Source organism: Lucilia cuprina, chromosome 3 (assembly GCF_022045245.1).
Source record: "Lucilia cuprina isolate Lc7/37 chromosome 3, ASM2204524v1, whole genome shotgun sequence".
Classification (NCBI taxonomy): Eukaryota; Metazoa; Arthropoda; class Insecta; order Diptera; family Calliphoridae; genus Lucilia; species Lucilia cuprina.
Genome location: NC_060951.1, coordinates 33,948,340 through 33,963,289, shown reverse-complemented (window position 1 = coordinate 33,963,289; position 14,950 = coordinate 33,948,340). Strand labels below are relative to the sequence as shown.

Here is a 14,950-nt window from a genome sequence, read left to right as displayed (position 1 = left end):
ATTTGACCCGGGGGTTTTCAATAAAAAATGACTAAGTTCCTGATTAATCTCTTGTGCCTGTTCCATAGCCTTAAGGGCTAAAACCTCATCGGTTAGTTCTGGTTCGGGCTGTACATGATCACTGCTGACATTGAAAACTTCATGTATTTGTTTTGCTATATCGACATTAGTATCTACAGAAGTTTCGGGAGCTACAGTTATGGGATTAATGTGTATAATGGGTGAATCTTTGTAGTATTGATAGTATTTGCGTCTATGGTAAATGGGCAGGGAGAGATCTAGACCCTTTGATAAGCCCGAAGTTATTTCGTTTTTGGTTTCTAAGGCATCCATTACTTCAGTGTGAGTAACTTTTTCAGTTTCAGTTTTAAAATTTTCTACTGCTTGGACTAATTGATTCTGTAGCTTGTTCAAAGAATCATTTTCTAATACAATTTCCGTTGTAGTTTCAACATACTCAGTGGTGGATGCGGGAGTTGTTGATTCGAAAGTTGTGGCTTCAGTTGTAATAGGTTCACTAGTGGTAGTGCTTAACTCCTCGGCAGCTTTTGCTGTTTTGGTTTTAAAACGATTTAAACTAGCATTGCCTTGTTCACTTTTGTTTAAAGAAATTTTAGTGATTTCCTCCGTAGTAGTTGTTGTCGTAGTTTTGGAGGAGCTTGCTGGTCTTTTAAAAGCAAAAAAGCTCTTGCTTCCTAAATCATCCCCTGAAATTTCTTCAGTGGTAGTTGTTACAGTTTTAACTGATCCCGTGGGTCTCTTAAAAGCAAAGGTACGTTTTCCTGCTGAACCACCTTCAGAAATTTCTTCAGTAGTTGTGGTAGTAGTTGTTACAGTTTTAACAGAACTTCCAGGTCTTTTGAGTGCAAAAGACTGCTTAGTTGTAGCATCATTTTCGGCGATTTTTTCAGTGGTAGTTGTTACAGTTTTTCCGTAACCTGCGGGTCTTTTAAAAGCAAAGGCACGTCTAGTGGTAGATTCAACTTCCTCTACGGTTTCTTTTTCAACAGGAGCTTTTGTGGTTGGCCTGGAGGTTGTACTAGTGGGACGTTTGAAAGCAAAGTTGCGTCTGGTAGTTGATACAACCTTTTCTACATTCTCCAATTCTTCGCTTTCATCTTCTTCATTGTTTTCTTCTGTTTTCGGTGAAGTTTTTGTTATAGTTTTTAAGGGTTTTGTAGGTCTTGTTCTTCTACTGAACGTCTGGTCTGATTCAGTGATACTAGCCGGTCTAGTTGGCCTAGTAGGCAACTCTTCTTCAAACTCCTCAACCTGTTCTTCTTCCTTAACAATAACTGGTTTACGTATCAATTTTCTTCGGGATTTTGTAACAGTTCTATCGCCTTCTTTTCTATTCGATTTTGAGGCGAAATCTAAAGCCAACAGTGAAGATAAATCATTGCTTTGGAATCTTGCCGAACCTCTATTAAGTGGTATGGGTCTGCGTGTGGTGGTAGTTACTGGGGTATCCTCAGTATCTTCATATTCAGGAGCCTGTTGAATGATAGTCTTAATCTTTGTTCTTCTAATAGTCTTAATTTTACCACCGGTATTAATAGTTTCGTAAGTAATGGTTGTTATACGTTTTGAACCATCTTCCAAAATTTCAACTTTTTCCGCTTTATCGTGTCTGTTTTGTTGGCGTCTATTTAGTGACTCACGTCTACTGCCGATATTAGATCTACGAGAATTTTCTTGACTTTGGGAGGACAACGAATTGCGAGATTTGAATTTTGAGCCTGAAGTTTCAGAAATATTATTGTTTTCGGAATTTTGATCCTCTTCGCTTACTTCTTCGATGGTTTCGATAGTTTCTGTTTCAGTTTCGGTAAATCTATTTTTGGATTTAGAGTTTTGAGAAGATTGAGTTCCTGTAAGACGTTTGTTGCTGGCAACAATGTTTTTACGGCTAAGAGAATTATATTTGTTGTTATTTAGAGTACCTGCAGCGGCTTGTTTGGTGTTCAAATTGAATCTGGATTTTGAGTTTGATTTTATGGAAGAGTTTTCCTCATTAGCCCCTAATGTTTGGCTTTGCGTTTCATTGGAAGTTTCCGAAGATGTTGTTGATTGACTGTCGCTAACGGTTGCATCTAACTTAGAGTCTAGAACTGAGGAGTTTTCTAAACTACTAGTTGATTCGTTTTCATTATGTTCAGAGTGTTTTGATGCCGTAGCCGCAATGCCCTCTTTGCTGGCTGTTAAGAGATTTGATTTCGAACCTAAAACATTTCCATTACCAGCGGTTTTGTTCACTTGTATTCTCTTTCTGATAATAGTTCTTCTGCGTCCATTGACAGTTTCCGTGACAGTGGAATTTTGTTGCTTGGTGACTAAGTTAATACCAGTTTTTTCATTCTCCTTGTTATCGCTGCCCGATAGAGAGGAACTTTGTACGCCAGAGATTCGTTTGGCGCCATTGGCAAAGGCAAATTTAGATTTACCGGTTTGATTGTTAGACAAATCGGAAGCAACTGAGTAAGATGAATCTCCACTCTCACCTTTATGAATGGTTTGAGTTAGGGATTCATCGGTCAAGGTTTCAGTGTCACCTTTAAGTTCAGATCCTTTATTCTTTAATTCAGAAGTTTCCTCTGTTTCCAATCCATTTATACCGCCCGTAGTGCTGAATACTCTCTTTTGGGTTATAATGGTTTTACTACCATCATTATTGGTGGTTTCTTCTTCAGTAGTAGTGGAACCAGAAATACGGGAGCTATTGACATTATTTTCTTCGTTTTCATCAGCTAATTCAGTACCTGAACCAGATGTTTTGCTACTAAATATTCTCTTTCTAGTTAGAATTGTTTTGCTACCACCTCCATTTATTGTCTGGGAATTAGTGTTAATTCCTTCAGAGGCGGAACCAGAAATACGTGTTCTAGTCATTGAATCTTCTTCATTTTGATCAGCTGATTCAGAACCTCCGCTCGCAGTTTTGCTGTGGAATATTCTCTTTTTGGTAACGACGGGTTTGATACCACCATCATTAATGGTTTCTTCAGCAGTAGAACCAGAAATACGTGTTCTACTCTCAATATCACCTTCATTTTCAGCTTCTCCTGTTTGAGTTCTTATAACTGGTCGTCTTCTCTTGCCATTACCAAATTGTTGTTGTTGCGTATTGTCATACTTCTTAGCCAAATCTAAGGCCAACAAAGAGGATAATTCTCCTTTTTCAGTGGAACCAGAAATACGTGTTCTACTCACAATATCCTCTTCATTTTCAGCTTCATCTGTTTGAGTTCTTACAACTGGTCGTCTTCTCTTGCCATTACCAAATTGTTGTTGTTGCGTATTGCCATACTTCTTAGCCAAATCTAAGGCCAACAAAGAGGATAAATCTCCCTTTTCTTTAGGACGATAAGTGCCTCTTGGCAAACTGGGACGTGTTGTGGAATCCAAATCATCTATTGAAGACTCATCAGCTGTATTTAATAAAGAACCACGGTCATACTTGACTTTCTCTTCGGTATTTTCAGTGACAGTGTGTTCAATGACTGTGGGTCTTTTTGACACAATACGTCTACGGAAGGATGTTTGAGTTTGGCTGGAGCCTGCAGATCCCTCGGAAGTTTGTTTATCATTCGTGTCTTGTTGAGTTTCTTTAGTTTCTTGTGTTGTTGTAGTCGTTTGGCTTGTTACAGATGTGGGTCTCTTTCTATATACCACACGTCTGCGTCCGGTTTGGGTTGTTGTTACATCTTGATCTTGTTCTTTAGTATTTGTTGCTGTTGCACTTCCGAAAGTAGATTTTTCCTCTTTGGTTTCCGTTACTTTGGTAAGTGTCTCAGTAGTGCCACGATTTTTAAAGAATGATCTTCTGGTGGTGGTGGGTTCAGAAGTTGTGGTTGTTTTGACAGTGGTTTCCGGAGCTATAAATTCGGTGGTGGTTTCTGTAATCAATTCTTCAGTAGTTGTCAAAGGCGATTCGGTAGTAGTGGTTGTTGCTACAGTAGTAGTGGTTGTTGCTACAGTAGTAGTGGTTGTTGCTTCAGTAGTAGATGTTGACGACTTGTCCGTAGTTGTTGCTGGTTCGGCTTCATTTATCTCCTTATTGTCGGCTGGTGTTTCACTAACAGCGGTTGCTGAAGTAGATCCACGTGTTATTGTCGAGTATTTAATTTTAGATTTCGAACCATCTTCACCTTCCTGGAAGCTGTCACTTTCAGCAGATTTAACTTCTTTATTATCAGCTTCAGATTCACTAACACCAGTAGCTGAAGTGGATCCACGTGTTATTGAAGAGTATTTAAATTTAGATTTCGAAACACTATCACCTTCTTGGGTGCTATCACTTTCATCGGTTTTAACTTCTGTATTGTCTGCCGTAGCGGAAGTGGAACCGCGTGTTATTGTTGAGTATTTAAACTTAGTTTTTGAATCATTTTCTTGGGAAACATTACTTTCGGAAGCATTGGAAAGTGTTTTGTTTTCACTTGTCGATTCCGATTCTTCATGATTGTGATGGTTACTTTCGATTTGTGTAAGACTCATAGTTTCCATTTCATTGAGATGACGATGATGTTCATCATCCGCGTATTCATTACCGCTATGTTCCAATATCTGTCCACCTCTGGAGATGGTTAGATAAGTTCTCTTTGCCGCTTCAGTGACCGCTTCATCTCCGGCATGTTTCACAAATCCTGACAATTCACCTTCGGTTAGGCGAACACCTTGGCTATCACGTACTATGGCTTTGTAGGGAATATTTTCAGTGGTAGAAGCTGTGCTTCCTCTAGTTCTAGTAATGGTGGTATATGATTTCTTAGCACCATCCGATTCAGATGAATCATAATCAACACTGGAGCCTTGAGAAACGCGATTTCTATTAAGCGATGTATACGTTTTGCTTTTGTCATTGGAATCTTCATTATTTTCATTATATTTACTTTGACCTCTGGTGATTTTTGTATATTGGAATGTGGACTTTGTCTGATTGGCATCTTCTGATTCGGAGTTAGTTTCAGCACCTTGTTGCCTATTCAGGGATGTATATTTATGTTTGCTTGAGACTATACTATCATCAACAGATTCTTCACTACCAGCATGACCTTGGCCGCGGGTTATTTTTGTATATTGGTAGGTGGTCTTGGTCTTAGTAGCGCCATCAGTTTCAGAATTATTGGATTCATCATCAGCACCGTGCTGTCTATTGATGGTGGCATACTTATGTTTGCCTGTAACAGTGCTGTCATCACTTGATTCGGATTTCACTGATTCTTCCTCAGATCCGCCAATGGTTTTGGTAGTGGAGCCACGAGTTATTGTCGTGTATTTTACATTAGTTTTGCCAGCATTTTCCAGTTCCTCTTCATGTCCATCTGAATGAGAAACTTGACCACGTGAAATTTGGTTATAATTGATTTTTGATTTAGTTTGTTTGCCTTCGGCGGCTTCATCATTGCTCGTTTCAGTTGAACTAAACGTACTAGATCCACGATTTATTGTTGCATATTTAGTTTTCACTGCACCTTCACTTTCAACGGAGTTATGTTCGCCAACATCAGAGTTTGAAGAATCCACTTCGTGACCCTCCGATTGAGAACCTTGACCTCGAGTAATTTTGGTATATTTAAATGTGGTTTTACTTTGACCATCGTCAGTTTCGTGGGTTTTGTCGTGTTCATTGCCTTCCAAAGAACCACTAGTTGACGATTGAGAACCACGATTTAACGATGTATATTTGAATTTGGTTTTTAAACCCTCTTCACCTTCTCGAGAACTATTACTTTCAGTTTCTTCAGTTTTCGTAGATTGACCTCTGGTTATGCTATTGTATTTATACTTAGAGCTTTCTTCGCCACTCTCTTCGCCCGACTTAACTACTTGTGTTACTCTTAAACCATTAACAGCTGTTGCATTATCTTCTTCAATTCCCGCTGCTGATTGTTGGGTTTGTTGACGTCTTCTATTAATGCTTGTATAAGTTCTAAATGCTCTACCTTCATCTTCTTCTTCGGCATCGTTGTCAACATGATTTTCTTCTTCACTTTCGACAGAATTTTCTAAACTTTTACCGCGATATTTACCTGTTCCTCTATCAATATCTTCTTGTTTCTTACTATACCTGGAGTCCTTCTCATTCGTTTCAACAACATTAACAATTGTAACATGATCGGGACTAACCTTTTGCCTAACTCTTTCTTCGGTAGTTACTTCGGTAACTATCAATTTTGTCTTTTTCGGTGTAGGTTTAGTAGGACGTCTAGCATCGCGCCAAGAATAAAGTTTCTTAGGGTCTTCATCATCATCGTCCACTTCTTGGACAATGGTGTGAGTTCTTAATTTAAGTGTAGAATCATTATTAATACTATCTACATTAGCTACAGTGTTAACATGCCTTAAACTATCATTATTACCCTCAATACCATTTACTACAACATGCTTATGCAAATGTTCATCAACTTTAGTGTCTTTAGAATTAAGGTGCTCAGTAGAAGTGGTACTAGTAGTGCTGTTGGTCACTTCACTCTCCTGCTGCTGTACATGCTCTTGTTGTTGAGAGGAAGTTACCGCCGCTTCTTGAGCGGCAGTAGCAGTTTGAGAGAGAATTGTATTTTGAGAACTCACCTTGGTTTGGCTGTTAGCGGCCGCATTTAATTTTGTAGTTTTTTGTTTTGTTACCAAAGTTTCATCATTTGATTTCACTGAGTCTTCGGTGGTGGTTGTCGTAATGCCGGCAGCATTGGTGGGTCTATTGCGTCGTTTGGGGAAACCAAATGGTCTTGGACTAGATACAGTACCCAGGAAGTCATTATTTACAGATTCTGTAGTGGGTGTGCTAGTGGTTGGTATATCTGTAGTAGTAACGCTAGACGTTGTCGTTGCAGACTTCGTCTGTGAAGAACGATTTAGTAAAATTTGTTGTCTTCTAACACCCAATGTTTTCTTGGCATTAGTAGGACTAGGTGTTGTTGTTGTTGTTTCTAAAATTGTGTTTGTTGTTGTAGGAGGTGTTGTTGTGGTGGTTGTTCTAGTACGTGTGGTGTACAATGTCTTATTTCTTTGCTTACTTACTACATTTACCTCTTCTTGTTCCTTGTCTTCGGTCTTGGCTAAGTTGTCACTATTAGTTGCAATAGTCGTCGAAATAGTCGCTTCCGTTGTAGTCAATTGACTGTCTATATCCTGTTCATTTGTATCTAGACCAGACTCCGTTGTGGGGTTAGGAGTGGAAGAGGAGGAGGTGGAAGTGGTGGAGGAATCAGTTAGAAGGGAATTTATTTTTAGGGTTAAATCTAAAGTTTCTGAAATATCAGAACTGATTTCATTGGGATTGTTGGTAGTAGTGGCAAGGTTTTCTAAAACGTCTTCACCATTTGGCAAAGTCGTTGTCGTAGTCTTTGTTGTGGAAGTGGTAGTGGTGGTTGGGTTAGTAGTTGTGGTTATGGGAATATTTGTGGTTATTAATATAGATTCAGGTGTAGTGGTTTCTAATATAGTTAAAGGAGTTGTTGTTAATGGAGTCTCTGTTGTAGATGTTGTTGTTGGTGTTGCTGTAGTTGTTGTTAATCTTGTTTTAGCCGCAGCACTAGTTGTAGTTGTTTCAGTTTCAGGTGTTGCGGTAGTGCTTGTTGTTGTAGTCCTGCGACCTATACTGGCGTAGGTTCTTTGTGTATTTGTTGTTGTGATTTCTTGTTGTTGTTGTTGTGTTTCACGTGTATTTTCAATATTTACAGCCTTAAAATGTACCGTATTTTCCTGATTCTCCGATTCATTATCAGCATCAATGTCTTCTTCATCAGTGACACGGTTGGAGGATTCGGTTGTGGGACGAGTTGGACGTGTACGCTCCAAGTATTTATATCTAAAGGAAAAAAAGGTTTAATTTAAATATTTTTGGAATAAAGACCTTTTGAAATGCTTGAGAATATATTTCTTTTCAGGATGTGCTTTCCAAAAGGAAAGTTTGGATCGTTCCTTTTCTTTTCTATTTTCTATGCTAAAGTTTGGAAATAGTTTTCAGTTTACTATCTTTTAAACAGAATAGTGGTTAAAAAGCCAGAGGGATTATTTCGGTATCTTGCCGAAAAATAAAACTTTTTGTTGATCCATTATACACATCCGTATTCGATGCAATGAATGTTAAAAGATGTAACATAAGCAAGTGCAAAAGTGTTCTTCCATGACCAAGATATTCGGTCTACTTGAGACATAGAAAGTATTCGATACTTGTAAGAATACATTAAACACATCTAGATGCTTTGGAATCCATTATCATGGATCATACATCGGTATTCCGATGTCAGAAAGAGTCTTTCTTCACACTCACCTTGACGATCCAGCTGTAACATCAGTTACATCCGGTACTTCCGTTGTGGTGCTACCTCTAACACGACTTCTATTCAAAGAACTATACGATTTGCGTTCATTAACTTCTTTCTCCTCTTGCTCCTCTTCATCGGTAGCTTCAGTTGTCACTGTTGGTCTAGTTCTTCTAATTGTCGAATAAGCTGGTGTACTAGCAGCATACGGTTTTCTGGTCGATTTAACACTAACTTCCTCTACAATTTCATCTTCTTCTTCATGGCTCTCTGCACTCAGCTTGCTAGAAACATCCTCATCTTCATCATCATCGCTAGAAGTTTTCTTAACGCCACGATTACGTTGAATGGTAGTATATTGTTTCTTCTCCTTAAGGAAACCATCAAATTCACTTAATTTATCAAGACCTTCACTCTGAGGTCCCTGACGGCTATTGCCTCTCAATACCGAAGAGTATTTACTAAAACCAGCCGAAGCTCCGGAACTCTTGCTGTCCGTGGCGTCTTCATCGTTTTCGCTACTGTCTTGGGTTTTAGTTTGTGTTTTAGTTGTGCGGAAACTACTGGTGGAGGTGAAACGATTGCGGAAGGAATTCAAAGCATTTGGTTTACTTAATACTTTTTCATACAGGGATTTACTAATGGAGGATGGTGTGGTTGCGGTTAGAGAACTACTAGAACTACTTGAACTATGTTCCTTAATCGCTATAGTGCCATCATCTTTGCGTAACAGATGTTTTTCCAATTCTTCAATACCTCCTACCTTGCGTATGAGTTCTATGAGTTCCTTAATAACTTTAGGATCTTCTTCGGAATCCTTATCGAAGCCTTTGGGTTTGGCGAACGGTGAGGGAGCATTATCATCCTCTTCCTCGTATTCAATACTTTCTTCGGGAGCTTCGGTGGTCGTAGTTGTAGTCGTTCTGGGTGTGGTTCTAAAGAAGGTGGTGGGTCGTGAAGTGGCAGCTGTAATACGATTGTATGAAGAAGTGGGTCTAGCGGTGGTAGTGGTAGCCGGAGAAGTTATGGGGGCTACGGTGGTAGATCTAATGGAAATCAAGTAAATCAAAAGTTTAGCAAAGGAAATCTTTCAAGTTTTTATCATTCTCCAACTTACTTTTTAGTTTTACATGGTACATTTCGAGCAAAATCACAAGAATCAGCTGCGGGATTGAAATATAAACCTGAGGGACAAGTAAATTGATGAGCCACAATGCCCAAGCCTGAAGGACCACTATCCAAACACCAATAGTATTTTTTACAATCTCTGGGATGTTGGAAGAAACCTTCTTCTTCACATTTGAAATCTGTAAAGAGGATTTTTAAGAAATCATTGCTTCAGATCAAATTTATCAAAAACTTACCAGTGCCTGGATCTGGTGTTGTGGGTGGTGGTGGTGTGGTTGTTCTTCCCCCTACATACAAAGAAGAGCCTTCCGCTTCTGTTAGTTTAAAGTTTGCTGGTGCTATAGTGGTGGTAGATTGTTGTCTGTTACGTGTTGTTTGTTGGGTAGACTGAGTACGTTTTGAACTGCCCTTACGTTCGGCATAGGTCAATTTATGTTCGGTAGTTGTGATACGATTACGTGTTGATGAGGAGTTTTCACGACTTCTTGAGCGAGAAGGTTTTTGTGGTGCACTTGGTTTTGAGACTTCATTAATACCCAAACTGAAAAATAAAAAATAATTTAGTTTAATATAATGGACTTGAGATCAAGGTAAATAGTTGTAAGAGAATTTTAAAATGTTTTCTTAATTATATATATATATTTTTTTATTTTCCAAATTTTCCTGTTTTATAGAGATGTAATTCGACTTACCCTAAAGCATCCAACATAGCATCCTTGGCGGCCTCAATCAAAGGATACGGTTTGCCCGTACAAATGCCACGGAAATCATCATTATCAATAGCCCAAAACATAATACCGCCCAAACCATTATCCACCACATATTGAGCCTTTTTACGAACAATAGCTTCATCATCATAACCCACCCATTGATTGCGACGATAGGCATAAGGACCCATAGCATTGGGATTGGGTTGAACAACCGTCCATTCAGGATCTTCTTTAATATTCTGACAAATTTCATAGTAAGCCAAATAGCCCTTTTCACGAGTAGCATCACCTTGTTCACCAGGAGCCTCAGCAGGAGCACCAATTTCTGTGCTTTCCTCATTGATCAAGGTATAGGAACGACCATAGGTGGGTATACCCAAGACAAGCTTATCACGATCAGCACCAGCATTCAAATAGAATTTAATGGAATAATCCTAGAAAGGAAAATTTTCAAATTAATAACGAAACATTTATAAATTTATATCGATTAAAACTTACAATATTTAATTCAGCATCATAATTATATTCAGATTCTTCTTCCAACGAATACAGAGGAGCATGATGATTGACGGAGGGTTCATGGGACGAATGGAAATCGTAGGTGAGTAAATTAAACCAATCCAAATATTTATTCAACTTTGGTATATCATAACCCTTTTCAATGTATTCAATGCCTGCTGGCACAGCCATAGTAAGCAATAGACGTGGACGTCCGGTTTTCTCTGACTCTCTTTCGAATTCAGCCCTCAACTCTTGTACAAATTGTGCGTAATTTTCTCTGTCACGTGGTTTGCCACCCTCACGATGAGCCGGATATTCCCAATCCAAATCAATACCATCGAAATGATTTTGTCTCAAAAACTTTAGAATATTCTTAATGAACTTTTGTCGGCGTTCAGGATTTGCTACCAAGGGGGAGAAACGTGAGGAGGCCTCATTCCAGCCGCCAATAGCAATCATCGTTTTCAATTGCTTATTGTATGTTTTGAGGCCAGTAAATTTGGCATAACCACCTACAAACAACAACAAAAGCAGAAATGAAAAGTTAGTCGCATAAAGCAAATACAAAAGTGAGATTAGGATTCATCATGTTATGGGGCTGTTAACAACAGTGGTTGCAGTAGTAGAGCTCTATTCAGTTTAAAAAAAGCTTAAAGGCATAAATCATTATATGAATTTTTGTTCTCTTAATGGATATTGGCATGGCCAACAACAAAAACTTTATTTGTACTCTGCCTACTGCTAAATCCTTGCCCAAGCACATACCTTCTTACACACACACACATACCTTGTTCAATATCCTGATATTTATCAAACGGTTTCATTTGATTGTCTTTCGTAAATCCTCCAAATGCGTAAATCAAATGTGTACACAAATATGGATTTATATTTTGTGGATTAAATTTCGCTGTGCCTGGACGATAGACACTCCAGTTGGTGTAGTAACATACAACTCTTCCATCGGCACGGACCCCTGTAAATATGAAGTTTTTTGTTGTTGTTAAAAAATATGAATAATTTTTCAGTTTTTTTTATTTTTTTATTTTGAAATTTTCAAACAAAGTTGTCGATAAATTATGGAATATTTACCATTTATATAGAGTGCCGCACAAAATAGAAAGAGTAGCTGCCATACCGCTCCTCGAGGAAGCTGGAAAATATGTAATAAAAATGAAAAAAAGGATTAAATATTAATAAAGGGGCATTAAAAAGTTGTCAGTTAAATAAAAAGTGAAATGGAGAAAAAAATAAGCATAAAAACAGTTAATACTAGTAGCAAATATGAATAAAATTTAACCCTTAAAGGCAAAATTAAAAAATATATATTTTTATATTTTTAAAGAGAATTATTCTATATATAGTCTGGACAGTATTATAGACTAGACTTTAATCTTGATTATATAGCAGGATATAGTGTAGACTATAGAGTAGGCTATATTCCCAACTATAGTCGGGGCTAAAGAGTAGACTACTGTCTAGACTAAAGAGTAGACTAAATTCTAATGTAAAGTCTATAGAGTAGATTAATTTCTAGATTATATATTAGAATGTGGTATGTACAATAAGGACTATGGAGTAGGCTTAAGTCTGGACTAAAAAGTAGACTATAGAATATACTATTATCTAGACTATAGAGTAGAATGTAGTTGTACTATAAATATTATAGTGGGAACTATAGAGTAGACTATATTGTAAACAATAGTCGGGGCTATAGAGTAGACTATTGTCTAGACTACCGTCGAGACTGTAGAGAAGTCTAATGTCTAGTCTCTCAGTAGACTATTGTCTAGATTATATAGTAGAATGTACTATAGGGACTATAAAGAAGACTTGAGTCGTAGGACATAGGGCTGTAGAGTAGACTGTAGTCTGAAATAAAGCGTAGACTATTGTCTACACTATAGAGCAGACTATTGTCTAGACTATAGAATAGAATATTGTCTAGACTATAGTCTAGAGGAGGAGTCTAATGTCTAGACTATAGAGTAGACTATTGTCTAGACTCTAGATTAGACTATTATTTAGACTATAGAATCGAAAGTAGTTGTAGACTGTAGCCTAGACTACAGCGTATACTGTAGGATAGACTATGGAATGGATTATAGAGTAGACTATTGTCTGCACTAAAGAGAAGACTATTGTCTGACCTATAGAGAAGACTTTATGCTAGACTATACAGTAATCTATGATCTGAAGTATAAAGTATACTATTGTCTGTAATAAAAGGCTATAGTCTGGAGCATAGAGTATACTGCAGTCTGTACTATATGTATAGTTTACGCTATTAAGTTGACTATAGTCTAAAATAAGGAGCAGTCTGAACTATTGAGTAGATTACAGTTTGAACTATAGACTAGACTTTGGTTTGTACTGCAGACTATACAGTAGATTATACAGTAGTCTAAACGATAGGCTGTACTATATAGTAGACTACAGTCTGAATTATAAACTGGATTAATGTCTATAATTCAGACCAGACTATAGTAGATTACAGTATGTACTATATAGTAGACTACAAAATAGACTATCACCTAGATAATTCTATTGTCTGGACTAAACAGTAGACTAAACCTGTGGAGTAAATAGTAGACTATAGTCTGTACTATAGACTGGACTACATACAGAAGATTAGGCTATATAGTATACTATAGTCTGTACTTTGGTCTGGACTATATTTTAGGCTATAGTCTGAACTATACAGTAGACTATAGTCTTGACTATACAGTAGATTATAGACTTAATTACAGTCTTAACTATAGACTTGACTATAAGGAGTGAGATCGAAAAATTCTTAACATACATATATGTTTATAAAAAAGAAACCACTAAACTTACAGCTTTATTTATTTTTTTTATTTGATTCAAATTATTATTACAATTTACAAAAAAAAATATTTTTATAGTTTTAATCACTAGTGATGAAATTTTGAACCCTTTTCGGAAACCTTTCCATTAACGTTTTTATAGTGCTTTCTGTCACTTTGCTCGAACATGTAGTCCATCTCCGTTTAAAATCTACCACACTTTTGGACACCTTTTTTGTACTCTTCAATTCTCTTTTAACAAGAGCCCAATATCTCTCCACTGGCCTTAGCTCCGGGCAGTTTGGAGGATTTGCCTCTCTTGGTACAAATACCACATTATTGTTCTTGTACCACTCAAGGGATTGTTTACCATAGTGACAGGATGCCAAGTCAGGCCAAAAATAAGTGGACACATTATGAAGTCTTATGAATGGAAGCAGCCTTTTTTGTAAACATTCCTTGATGTAAATTTCGGTATTTATAGAGCCCGTTGTAACAAATGATTGGCTTCTTTTGCCGCAACTGCATATTGCTTGCCATACCAAGAACTTTCTGGGAAATTTTGTCTGCTTTTGGGTCCTAAACTTTTCTTCAACATTCCCTCGAGCATCAGCAACATAAAACTTTTGACTTGGAAGTTGCGAAAAATCTGCCAGAACATACGTTTCGTCATCCACTATGCAGCAAGAATATTTTTTTATAAAACTTGACTTCAATTTCCGTGCTCTGTTTTTGGCCTCTAAATTTTTAGCAGCGTTCCTGTCAGGAACTTTTTGAGCCTTGTATGTTTTTAAACCTGCATTAGCTTTAACTTTTCGTACCAAATAGTCCGAGCACTGAGCTAACCGAGCTGCTTTCCTACCGGATGTGTTGGGAGCTCTTTTGAAAATGCGTTCTATTTTTTGGCTTTAGAAACATCATGTGGACCATTCCTTCTACCTGAATCAGGTTTTCTATCAACTGAGAAGTTCTCCGGTACTGTTTAATAACATTGGAAACAGTTTGACGGCAGACCTTTGTATGCTTGGCCAACTTTTTGTAAGACCAAGTTGGGTTTAGTTGAAAATATTTAATAATTTCAGTACGCACTTTTTTCTGGTCACTCATTTTAATCAGATTAACAAAAAAATTAATATAATTGACATTACACATAATAACTGACATGTTTTTCAAAGGTATCTTGATCAAAAAAAAAAAAATCAAATAATACTTTGGTTGAAAAATGTAATGAAAAACGTGTGTTAAGAATTTTTCGATCTCACTCCTTATGATCTATAGACTAGACTATAAACTACTCTAGTTTGGACTGACTACAACAATATATTCTGGAGTATAGATTGTAGAATAATCTGGAGTATAGACTGGACTGTAGTCTGATTTGTACACTTTATTATAGTCTGGTTTGTAGAGTCTGGGCTACAATCGAGGTTATATACATATGTACTTCTCTAGACTGTATTCTGCACTATCGACTATAGAATAGACTAGACTTTAGACTGGACTAGAGTCTTATTTGTACACTATAGCAAAATCTGCGCTA

At 37.4% G+C, this 14,950-nt stretch overlaps 1 protein-coding gene across 1 annotated transcript in view; it reads right to left on the bottom strand.

Annotated features, from left to right (window-relative positions):
• Positions 1-14,950, bottom strand: part of LOC111679975 — a 112,694-nt gene that overhangs the window by 26,812 nt on the left and 70,932 nt on the right. Inside the window, 8 exon segments of the mRNA XM_046947052.1 lie at positions 2-7,810; positions 8,276-9,313; positions 9,385-9,574; positions 9,632-9,936; positions 10,088-10,539; positions 10,604-11,118; positions 11,394-11,579; positions 11,696-11,756. Coding sequence (XP_046803008.1) covers positions 2-7,810; positions 8,276-9,313; positions 9,385-9,574; positions 9,632-9,936; positions 10,088-10,539; positions 10,604-11,118; positions 11,394-11,579; positions 11,696-11,756 — 10,556 coding nt within the window.